The 12,051-nt window shown below is 47.0% G+C and overlaps 1 protein-coding gene across 1 annotated transcript in view; it reads right to left on the bottom strand.

Annotated features, from left to right (window-relative positions):
• Positions 1-6,719: 6,719 nt before the first annotated feature.
• LOC134944212 (protein mono-ADP-ribosyltransferase PARP14-like) overlaps positions 6,720-12,051 on the bottom strand; it is a 142,245-nt gene continuing 136,913 nt past the window's right edge. The window contains exons 16-17 of the mRNA XM_063932794.1: positions 11,607-11,781; positions 6,720-10,094 (exon numbers count right to left, since the gene is read on the bottom strand). Coding sequence (XP_063788864.1) covers positions 9,811-10,094; positions 11,607-11,781 — 459 coding nt within the window. The 3' untranslated portion in view covers positions 6,720-9,810. The remainder of the gene's footprint in view (positions 10,095-11,606; positions 11,782-12,051) is intronic.

A 12,051-nucleotide genomic window follows, 5' to 3' on the forward strand; every position in this document is an offset into this window, starting at 1 on the left:
TAGAAGACTGAGAGACAGCATCTTTGAGATGACAGCAGAACAAGAAGAACAACAAGACTAGAGAACTAATTATCGTAACAAGTTTCTCTCCCCCCTCAAACTGTTTTTCTGTACCCCCATTACAAATTTCTCCTTTTCTCCTCCTGTAAGATGGACTTGCCCCAAGAGACTGTGATATGGATTTTCCTGTTGACCATGATGTTGACCAGAGCAGTCTGTTTCGGTGAGAGTACCAGTGAGGTCGAGAAAGGATCCAGAATGGGTTTCTGATGACTGAGACGGAGGTGTAAATTTCCAATAACAACACAATCACCGAGCAAAGGCGAGTACCAGAAAACGATCTAGCAGCCATGTTATTCGTAAACATTGTAAAGGATTGTTAGCTAAAGAGAATTGCATCTGTAGGCATTGTGATAACTTAGTTGAGGATGGGTGCATCAAGAAATGTCAGTCCAGTTTTAACATTAACATGGACCGGCATCCATTGGGTGACTATCACTCATTAGTGGGAAAGGTGTTAAACCAAACAGACTGTTGGGTATGCTCTCAAGTACCTCAAGGTCCTTTAACGATAGGGGAGGTACTTGAGTTAGGTGGTGGGAGGCCGGTGGACAAGAGGTTTAATATCTCTAGTCCTCCTAGTTTGAAGCTCCACCAATACCATGTGGATAGGTCCTTAGTGTGTTTTAACATTTCCAATCCCCGAAAGCCGGGAAATTGGGAAGTGTCCTGGAATAACAAAACCATGACCTTTTCATATAGAGCCGATAGAATGCCTACAGATACAGAGCTTATACGCCACATAGCCGATAGTGGAGACAGATGGGAGAATTAGGGTTAGGAGGGTTCACATGGAAGATGTGTAACATGGTTCTAACATATTCAGTCCCATATGTTCTCCCCGATGATGCATATTTCATATGCGGGAGAAAGGCGTATAAATGGCTTGCCCCAAACTCAGAAGGGTTGTGTTATATTGGAAAAGTATTGCCTGAGGTAATGACTGTATCACATACCAAAATGAAAGATATTCACCGCAGTGCCCCAGCTCCTTATACTCACACTCATTACGAGCACATCGTTAAACGGCACCTGATAGAAAGAACAGAGCATCCGGCCTCTGACCTGATCCATGAATCCACCGGGATTCAATTCCTAATCGCGTTAGATATCACTCGTACCGCCAGAGGAGTGATAAATTATAAATATATATCTGCGCTTGCAAATTTATTAGACAATATCACTGAAATGTATGATGACACATTCAGGTATACTGGGAGAGAGTTACAAGCCTACAAAACAGAACTGGTTCAGCATAGGATGATTCTCAATTATCTCACGGCTGTGACAGGCGGGTATTGTGTTACCCTAGCAACTCAATATGGAATAAAGTGCTGCACGTACATTACAAACAGCACGGAGGACCCAGCCGAGGTCATAGACCAAAAGATGGATGACATTTTGCAATTAAAATGGGAGTTCCGAAGAAAACACAATCTCACCCTTGCCGCTGTGGGTAATGAGCTGACCAGTTGGGTGTCATGGTTGAACCCACGAAATTGGTTCTCTGGTTTAGGAGAATGGGCTCAAGGAATTATAATGGATGTAGGTAAATTTCTTTTGTGTATTCTGGGTGTCATCATATTGGTCGGTCTGATATTTAGATGCGTTCGGGTTTTAACAAAGTGTAAACGTAGCGCCCGAGTGATGAGTTTAAGAAGTGAAGATACTGTAATAACAACGACTGATTTGATTTACGACCCAACCATTGAGACAATGTTGTGATGAAAATGTGATTCCACGGTCCGTTTCTTTCACCCGTTTCTCCTTTGTTTTCCTCCAAGGTAAAAAGACATCCGCTTGGAAGAAGAATTTGACAACCTTTTACACAGACCATTGATGGACAATGCCATAGACCCCCAATATCCCTAGCGATTTAAAAATTTTACGATAGCCCAACACTTTTGTAAGTCTATGGACATTGAGAAAGCTTTTTGCTCAAGCAATTATAGCAAAAGCATCGGGAGACTACAGTCAACATGTACATCAAGACAAGACACCAGACAAGACTTCAATCAACAAATGTATATTAAACTCACATAGTTTATGACTGCATTTACCATAATTGCTCCTTATCTTCATCTCTACAACCTTCAGGTAATGACACACATAGTCGATAGGGAATATAGGCACAGATATCAGCACTCACATATCCCCCCCAATTCATGTATCATCAACTAAAATGTGCTCCCCCATTTTGTTGCCACCAAAAGCCGAAAAGAGCTCGGTAAAGTTTGACAGCCCATCCACAGACCCGTACCACGGGATAAGAAGGAATTCAAATGTATACTTCGCAATACCTCGAAGCTTGATTTAAAACACGTACGGCACGATGATACATGACCCCTCAAACATGGACTCATACATACATGCTTCTACTATCTCACTAGGTCATACCTTTTTCCCACCTTCTTCTCCTCTCCCTTACCCAATCATAGAAATGTATTATACATGACATATATTTTTCTCTTTTTGAACTATTTTAGGGAGTGGCAGTTATTGGTGACTGCCAAAGGGTGGACTGTCAAAGTCAGAAAAATATCACGCTGCACATTGCCATATATGCACCTCATGCGTGTGCCCGCTGCACGGGCATGAGCTCTCCCGTGCGTGCGTATACTCGCAGTTGCGTGCAGTCGCGTGCACTCGCAGGCGCACGGTATGCGCATTTACGGTAGAGTTTGTGTGCGTCTAGCGGGCGACTCAATCGTTACATATTTTAGTCATATAATGTATTTTGTAGATTATGGTCCTGTTGATAGAATCTGAAAGTTTAGTTAATGTAGCATGTTCAGAGACAAGGAGATCCCTCTTTGTTTGATACGAAGGGTCAGACAGAGGTTACACAGTGGTGTTTAGTATCCATCGGAAGGGTATATAATTAGCAATATTCCGGTGTTGGTTAGAAACGGATTAATCGCTCGTGCGTATAGTTATGACTATAAGAAGTTTATGGACATTTACTATATTTACAGTTTATTACCCATGCGGCGGGAAACCTGAGTTTCCCTCCCACTTGAGCAGTTTGAAATAGTCACAGCCCACCTGTATGAACCAACCTATGACCTTTTGTTATAATGCGGAGACGGATTCCTGTGTCCAATGAACAATAAGAATATAGGGACCATTGTACTGTACTGTGTGTAAGAGTATATAAAGACAAGCCGACCTGGGCCAGCTCCATTCTACTCTTCTCAACGGTTCTCATCACTGATAATCGGGAGCTGGATATCCAGGAAGGCGCATGCGATTGTTTCCCCTTGTGCGTAAGTTCTCTGCAGCCATTTTACCTCCTATTTGTTGTAAGCCATTCTCTCTCTCCTTCCCCTTAAATGTAATAGTGTTGCTATTGTATTTTAACGTGTAGTAATTCTGTTAGATATTTATGTTAGCCTGGTAGTGTATAAACTGTACTGTATATTCTTTTGCAATTGAACGTTCATTCTCTCCCTTAAAAGGTGTTAGAACCTAAGACCGGTATTTGAGTGTTTATTATATTGCTAAGTGTTCTCAGAGCGTCACGGACGCTCATACAGCTTTTAAACTAACAAGGATACATTGCGTTGCATCTACACATTATCACTGCATAAAGGTTTACAGTATAAGTACATTCTTTAAGGTATAGTTATTAAGGTTTAATTCTGTGAGCGTCAGCGCCGCTTGTGATCTCCTCGTGGTCTCGAGCGTCCGCTACGCTGGTAGCGTATCATTACGGTAATCGGCAGCCTATGGTGTGCTTGATACCAACAGCGTATTCTCGCGAGCGTTTGTGTCGCTCGAGCGGCTCGCTCCCGATACAGCGTCCGCTACGCTTAGAGCGTACCCTTACGGTACCTCGTGCGCCAATTGCGTACTGTGTCTCTTAACCTTTTATAGTGTTTAATATAGGGTAAATCTGTAGGCTTTATCAGTATAGTAGCAGCAAGCGCTGGGAACAGACTGTGAGACTGGATCTCTGCGAGCACACGGAACAATCACTTATCTCACACAGAGAGAGAAAGAGGTGTATGTACATACCAGCAGCTTCTGTAACCAGCCGCATCTCAGGGGGTCACCTGACCATTTACTGCCGCGCTGACAATACGCACAAAGCCTCCTGGACTTTACACTTAATATTAATGCTGCCTTAGATGTTGTTACACCTGGTGATGAATATAGTGTGTGAGACTGGAGTAAAGCAGATACGTCACAGGCTGCTGGTGAGGAATATAGTGTGTGAGACTGGAGTAAAGCAGATACGTCACAGGCTGCTGGTGAGGAATATAGTGTGTGAGACTGGAGTAAAGCAGATACGTCACAGGCTGCTGGTGATGAATATAGTGTGTGAGACTGGAGTAAAGCAGATACGTCACAGGCTGCTGGTGAGGAATATAGTGTGTGAGACTGGAGTAAAGCAGATACGTCACAGGCTGCTGGTGATGAATATAGTGTGTGAGACTGGAGTAAAGCAGATACGTCACAGGCTGCTGGTGATGAATATAGTGTGTGAGACTGGAGTAAAGCAGATACGTCACAGGCTGCTGGTGATGGATATAGTGTGTGAGACTGGAGTAAAGCAGATACGTCACAGGCTGCTGGTGAGGAATATAGTGTGTGAGACTGGAGTAAAGCAGATACGTCACAGGTTGCTGGTGATGAATATAGTGTGTGAGACTGGAGTAAAGCAGATACGTCACAGGTTGCTGGTGATGAATATAGTGTGTGAGACTGGAGTAAAGCAGATACGTCACAGGCTGCTGGTGAGGAATATAGTGTGTGAGACTGGAGTAAAGCAGCTACGTCACAGGCTGCTGGTGAGGAATATAGTGTGTGAGACTGGAGGAAAGCAGCTACGTCACAGGCTGCTGGTGAGGAATATAGTGTGTGAGACTGGAGGAAAGCAGATACGTCACAGGCTGCTGGTGAGGAATATAGTGTGTGAGACTGGAGTAAAGCAGATACGTCACAGGCTGCTGGTGAGGAATATAGTGTGTGAGACTGGAGGAAAGCAGATACGTCACAGGCTGCTGGTGAGGAATATAGTGTGTGAGACTGGAGTAAAGCAGACACGTCACAGGCTGCTGGTGAGGAATATAGTGTGTGAGACTGGAGTAAAGCAGATACGTCACAGGCTGCTGGTGAGGAATATAGTGTGTGAGACTGGAGTAAAGCAGATACGTCACAGGCTGCTGGTGATGAATATAGTGTGTGAGACTGGAGTAAAGCAGATACGTCACAGGCTGCTGGTGAGGAATATAGTGTGTGAGACTGGAGTAAAGCAGATACGTCACAGGCTGCTGGTGAGGAATAGGACGGCTGTGCTGCATACGATGTACATCATGTCATATAATTACCTGTCAGCAATGTGAGGGGCTGTGCTAGGTGTGTGCACATAAGCATGGACACCCTCGTACTCCGTCCTCACTGTATCAGAGCATTAGAACTGCGCCAAGTACAGATGTATCCTCGTACATCCAGCCTTAATACGCCACTCGGCGTGAGATGCCCGGCGCAAGTGGGCTGCATCAACTGCGCTGATTAATGTGATGATGCAGCTGTGTGTGACTGAGTCTGTATACGCAGCCGCTGCATCCATAGCACTTCATATACAGATTCAGACTCTGTCACATACAGATATACAGATGCTGCATATCACAGTAATCAGCGCAGAGTGAAGGGGGGGGGGAGGCTGAGAGGCACCGACTGAAGGATGAGAGGTGGAGAGTGAAGGGGGGAGGCTGAGAGGCACCGACTGAAGGTTGAGAGGTGGAGAGTGAAGGGGGGAGGCTGAGAGGCACCGAGTGAAGGATGAGACGCGGAAAGTGAAGGGTGGGAGGCTGAGAGGCACAGAGTGAAGGATGAGAGGTGGAGAGTGAAGGGGGGACGCTGAGAGGCACAGAGTGAAGGATGAGATGCGGAGAGTGAAGGGGAGGAGGCAGAGAGGCGCAGAGTGAAGAGGGGAGGCTGAAAGGTGCAGAGTGGAGGATAGGAGGCTGAGAGGCACCGAGTGAAGGATGAGAGGCGCAGAGTGAAGGGGGGAGGCTGAGAGGTGCAGAGTGGAGTGAAGGGGGGAGGTTGAGAGGCGCAATGTGGAGGATGGGAGGCTGAGAGGTACATAGTGAAGGGGGAGGCTTAAAAACAGTGAGGGGGATGGTGAGAGACGCAGGCAGGAGATGATAGTGTGGCTGAGACCCGCCTTTTTCTCCATGGTGCCGCCTCCTCCCCAGTGGCTCCGCCCCCTGGTGCACCAGATATGATTACATCTTAGGCCCCCCAACCCACCCCTGCTTACCATACAGGAGGAAAGTGACGTTGGTTTGTCTAGCAGTTGCTGTCTGCAGCAGCATCTGTTAGATATTTAGCCCTGATCAGTTCTTATTGCATGTTACATATTATTACTGTGTGCTCACCACCACCTGGGTGGATGGTTCTGGAATTAATAAATCTTATACAAATGACAGTCTTTGGCTTTATATATATATATATCGATGCCCCATTGGGGATGATTTGTTACCTCACCTTTGTCTTGGTAACGCAGCATCAGACCTAATATATGTGGGTGATGGGTATAAATGGTAATAAAATGACACAGTCAGTGAGCAATCTCTATCACAAGTCTGTAACATAATGTATATGAGGCTCCTGCCGATTCCGAGCAGAGCGGAAATAATATTTCTTGGTTATATTATTTATTTACTTATTTATTAACAGTTTCTTATATAGCGCAGCAAATTCCGTTACGCTTTACAACTGGACACAATAATAAAACAAAACTGGGTAATAAACAGTCATAGAGGTAGGAAGGCCCTGCTCGCAAGCTTACACTCTATAGATTATAGTCATAGATTACTATAGATATATATATATATAAACAAGCGGACATTTCTCAAAACCGGTGGGAATTTCAGCGAGATTGTCACTACGTTTAAGGCGTCACTCGGTAAGAAGGCTGGTTCAGCCTTAATCTTGCTGGTTCGGAGAATTTACCACCCATTACATAACCGCCTCGGTGTGAGCTCGGAGAGACGCTGTAGCACGCCCACACCCTATAATAACACACATGGCCAGTTACACCATAGATGTTACAAAGTTTTATTTAAGGCCATATTTTTTATATTTTTAAGTTACTTTGTTAACCACAGCATTTAGTTTGGCCTATAAAAATAGTGTTTAGTTCAGCATTTAGCAACATTTAGAAAATCTAAAAAGTGACACTGCAAATGGCATTAAAGGGAAAGTATGCCTTTTTACAGATGACACAAAGGTATGCAACAAGGTAGACACACCGGGAGGGGTAAAACAAATGATTGAGGATCTATGTAGACTAGAGAAATGGTCAAGAACGCCGCAACTACAGTTTAATGCTAAAAAATGCAAAATCATGCACTTGGGTCTCAAAAATCCAAAGGATAAATATCGTAATAATGGCACTATACTGGAAACTACTGAGGAGGAAAGGGATCTAGGAGTCACTATGGGGGTCATTCTGACCCAATCGCACGCTGCAGTTTATCGCAGCAGTGCGATCGGTTCAGAACAGCTCATGCGCCGGCACCACAGATTGACAGGCAGAAGCGGTCGCTGGGGAAGGGGTGGTGGAACGGCGGCGTTTGTCCGCCATTTCGTGGGTGGGGTCCAGCCAACGCAGGCGTGGGACTGTACTGCTGATAAAGCCACCAGTGATATTATAGTACGTGTGACCAGGTGTGAGGACCACATCATTACATGGGACTGGACTGCTGATAAAGCCATCAGTGATATTATAGTACGTGTGACCAGATGTGAGGACCACATCATTACATGGGACTGGACTCCTGATAAAGCCACCAGTGATATTATAGTATGTGTGACCAGGTGTGAGGACCACATCATTACATGGGACTGGACTGCTGATAAAGCCCCCAGTGATATTATAGTACGTGTGACCAGGTGTGAGGAGCACATCATTACATGGGACTGGACTGCTGATAAAGCCACCAGTGATATTATAGTATGTGTGACCAGGTGTGAGGACCACATCATTACATGGGACTGGACTGCTGATAAAGCCACCAGTGATATTATAGTACGTGTGACCAGGTGTGAGGACCACATCATTACATGGGACTGGACTCCTGATAAAGCCACCAGTGATATTATAGTACGTGTGACCAGGCGTGAGGACCACATCATTACATGGGACTGGACTGCTGATAAAGCCACCAGTGATATTATAGTATGTGTGACCAGGTGTGAGGATCACATCATTACATGGGACTGGACTGCTGATAAAGCCACCAGTGATATTATAGTATGTGTGACCAGGTGTGAGGATCACATCATTACATGGGACTGGACTGCTGATAAAGCCACCAGTGATATTATAGTACGTGTGACCAGGTGTGAGGACCACATCATTACATGGGACTGGACTGCTGATAAAGCCACCAGTGATATTATAGTACGTGTGACCAGGTGTGAGGACCACATCATTACGTGGGACTGGACTAATGATAAAGCCACCAGTGATATTATAGTACGTGTGACCAGGTGTGAGGATCACATCATTACATGGGACTGGACTGCTGATAAAGCCACCAGTGATATCATAGTATGTGTGACCAGGTGTGAGGACCACATCATTACGTGGGACTGGACTAATGATAAAGCCACCAGTGATATTATAGTACGTGTGACCAGATGTGAGGATCACATCATTACATGGGACTGGACTGCTGATAAAGCCACCAGTGATATTATAGTACGTGTGACCAGGTGTGAGGATCACATCATTACATGGGACTGGACTAATGATAAAGCCACCAGTGATATTATAGTACGTGTGACCAGGTGTGAGGACCATGTCATCACGTGAGACTAGACTGCTGATAAAGCCACCAGTGATATCATAGTACATGTGACCAGGTGTGAGGACCACATCATTACATGGGACTGGACTGCTGATAAAGCCACCAGTGATATTATAATACGTGTGACCAGATGTGAGGACCACATCATTACGTGAGACTGGACTGCTGATAAAGCCACCAGTGATATTATAGTACGTGTGACCAGGTGTGAGGACCACGTCATGGAAGCCACCTTCAGATTGCTGTAGTTTAATGTGACTATGTAGGTCTGGACTGCCGAGACCAGATATAATAATGGGGTTTCTCTTTGTACTCTTTGATTTCTGAATATTTAGAGCATTTCTAAACCCCAAACCCCCCTCCCCCGCCCCTCTCCCCCTCCCCGGCGCAAGTACAAAGGAGCTGCTGTGACCGGGACAAATGAGAAAGGTGGCGGAAAAATGAAGAGGGACGGGGAGGTGGCTAGAGGTAAGCGCAACAATGTCCCGTTCAGTGGGAGTGTTATGGGAGTGTCAGGGTCGTCACTGCAAGTGGCTGCATACACAGACGCACATCTGCAGGTATAGAAAGCCACGGTCAGCCGGAGACACCATAGAGCTGGGGCCAGTTTCAATGGTGCGTCCGATGGTGGCTCCTAAGGACAGGTTTACCGCGTGTACGGATGCTAAAGTGCCGGCGTCTCAGTCCTTGCACACGGATGTACATGAGGGAAGGCGTTTGTGGCACCATTTGCATAAATTCGTGGACTGGCGATATCTAATAGACGCTGCTGCGCTTATGCTTGCGGCTCAGAACCGGGCCCTGTGTCCACTTTAATGTAAAGTCTGTGATGCTTATGGAAGGAGAACGTGTTTAGATACAGATGGAAACACGTGTCCCACTCTTTACATCAGATGTAGCTGGCGGGAGCGAGACAGGAACATTATTTAGTGAAGGTGATGAGATATTCTGGATAAGCCTGGATGTCATGGAATATCACATACACAGTAGGTGTTGTTGTGTTATCAGTCACACTATCGTACAGGTCAGTGGGGTTCGCCGCGTTCTTGGCCGGAGGTGCCACCATTCCATTCTGACCAATACACGACATCCCCGTGAGTACACGAGCCAGGTACATTCTCTTGTGTCCACTGGCGTCTGCTTTGGAATATTCATCGCGTGCGGAATAACTGGCTGCTACTGCAAAGTATGTTCCATTTCCAATTTCTGTGCATTAAGAGAGAGAGAACCATTGTACATTCAGGATGATACACAACGCAATCACTTGTGTTACACTAAACAAATATGGACAGATAAACAATAGATAATGAATTATAGGGTGGGAGGATTTACTAAGGTGAGATTTCAAATCGCCCTTGATTCCCCCCCCCCCCAATTGACAGGCATTCGGCGGGAAGGGTTGGGGAGGCCGGCGTTGCCAGAAACGGGGCGTCACCCCTGTTTTAAGGGATGCGCGAGGCCAAGGACTGCCTTGCAAGCCAACCCTGCAATGACAAGCTTACTCAGCCTGCCATCGAAGATGAACAACGCGACCAATGTTCATCCAGAACTGCGATACCATTGCAGTATTGCTAACACAAATGCAGGAAGGAGGTGCTATGCAACCCTGACACTGGTGCTTCCTTCTCTGGTTACAGGACACCGGGACCCTGACACTGGTGCTTCCTTCTCCGGTTACAAGACACCGGGACCCTGACACTGGTGCTTCCTTCTCCGGTTACAAGACACCGGGACCCTGACACTGGTGCTTCCTTCTCCGGTTACAGGACACCGGGACCCTGACACTGGTGCTTCCTTCTCCGGTTACAGGACACCGGGCCCCAGACACTGGTAATTCCTTCCCTGGTTACAGGCCACCGGGCCCCTGACACTGGTAATTCCTTCCCTGGTTACAGGCCACTGGGCACCTGACACTGGTGGTTCCTTCCCTGGGTACAGGAAACCATGCCCCTGACACTGGTGCTTCCCTCCCTGGTTACAGGACGCCAGGCCCCTGACACTGGTGCTTCCCTCCCTGGTTACAGGACACCGGGTCCCTGACATTGGTGCTTCCCTCCCTGGTTACAGGACACCTGGCCCCTGACACTGGTGCTTCCTTCCCAGGATACAGGACACCGGGCCCCAGACACTGGCACTTCCTTCCCAGGATACAGGACACCGGGCCCCTGACACTGGTGCTTCCTCCCTGGTTACAGGACACCGGGCCCCTGACACTGGTGCTTCCTCCCTGGTTACAGGACACTGGGCCCCTGACACTGGCGCTTCCCTCCCTGGTTACAGGACACCGGGCCCCTGACACTGGCACTTTCCTCCCTGGTTACAGGACACCGGGCCCCTGACACTGGTGCTTCCTTCCCAGGATACAGGACACCGGGCCCCAGACACTGGCACTTCCTTCCCAGGATACAGGACACCGGGCCCCAGACACTGGCACTTCCTTCCCAGGATACAGGACACCGGGCCCCTGACACTGGTGCTTCCTCCCTGGTTACAGGACACCGGGCCCCTGACACTGGTGCTTCCTCCCTGGTTACAGGACACTGGGCCCCTGACACTGGCGCTTCCCTCCCTGGTTACAGGACACCGGGCCCCTGACACTGGCGCTTCCCTCTCTGGTTACAGGACACCGGGCCCCTGACACTGATGTTTTCCAACCTAATTACGGGAGGGCAGACTGGGACCCTGACATTTGTACTCCATACCACCATATCCACTCACCGTTCTTTCCGGCGTAGCTCCTGTTGAATCCATTGTGGGTTACAGTGTCCACAGTGTTGGCGTTTGTCCCGTGGAAGAGCTGCTGCTCGTTGTTTGTGGAATTATTTTTGGAGTTAATGCTCTCCTTCTTTATCTGGTAGTTTTTCCAGAGATGCTTGTTCTGTATCCTCTCAATCTGTAGAGACAGCAAGCATGGTCCTTATGGCTGTGATCTTCATACACTGTCTGCCACAATATAAAGCTACAATATAAAATGACCTTCTATGTATGTACACATGGAGAGAATAGCCGCTGGATGATTAGTGTGCTCCAATTCTACCAAAATGATTAAATGTCTACTGGAGAATTGGGCCAATCACATCCATTGAACATAAGGAAGCCAATCAGCAAGCAGCACAAATGTCACCTGTTTATAGGCTTATAAAAGGAACATACTGCTGCTCGG

The sequence above is a fragment of the Pseudophryne corroboree genome, chromosome 7, assembly GCF_028390025.1.
Source record: "Pseudophryne corroboree isolate aPseCor3 chromosome 7, aPseCor3.hap2, whole genome shotgun sequence".
Taxonomy (NCBI): Eukaryota; Metazoa; Chordata; class Amphibia; order Anura; family Myobatrachidae; genus Pseudophryne; species Pseudophryne corroboree.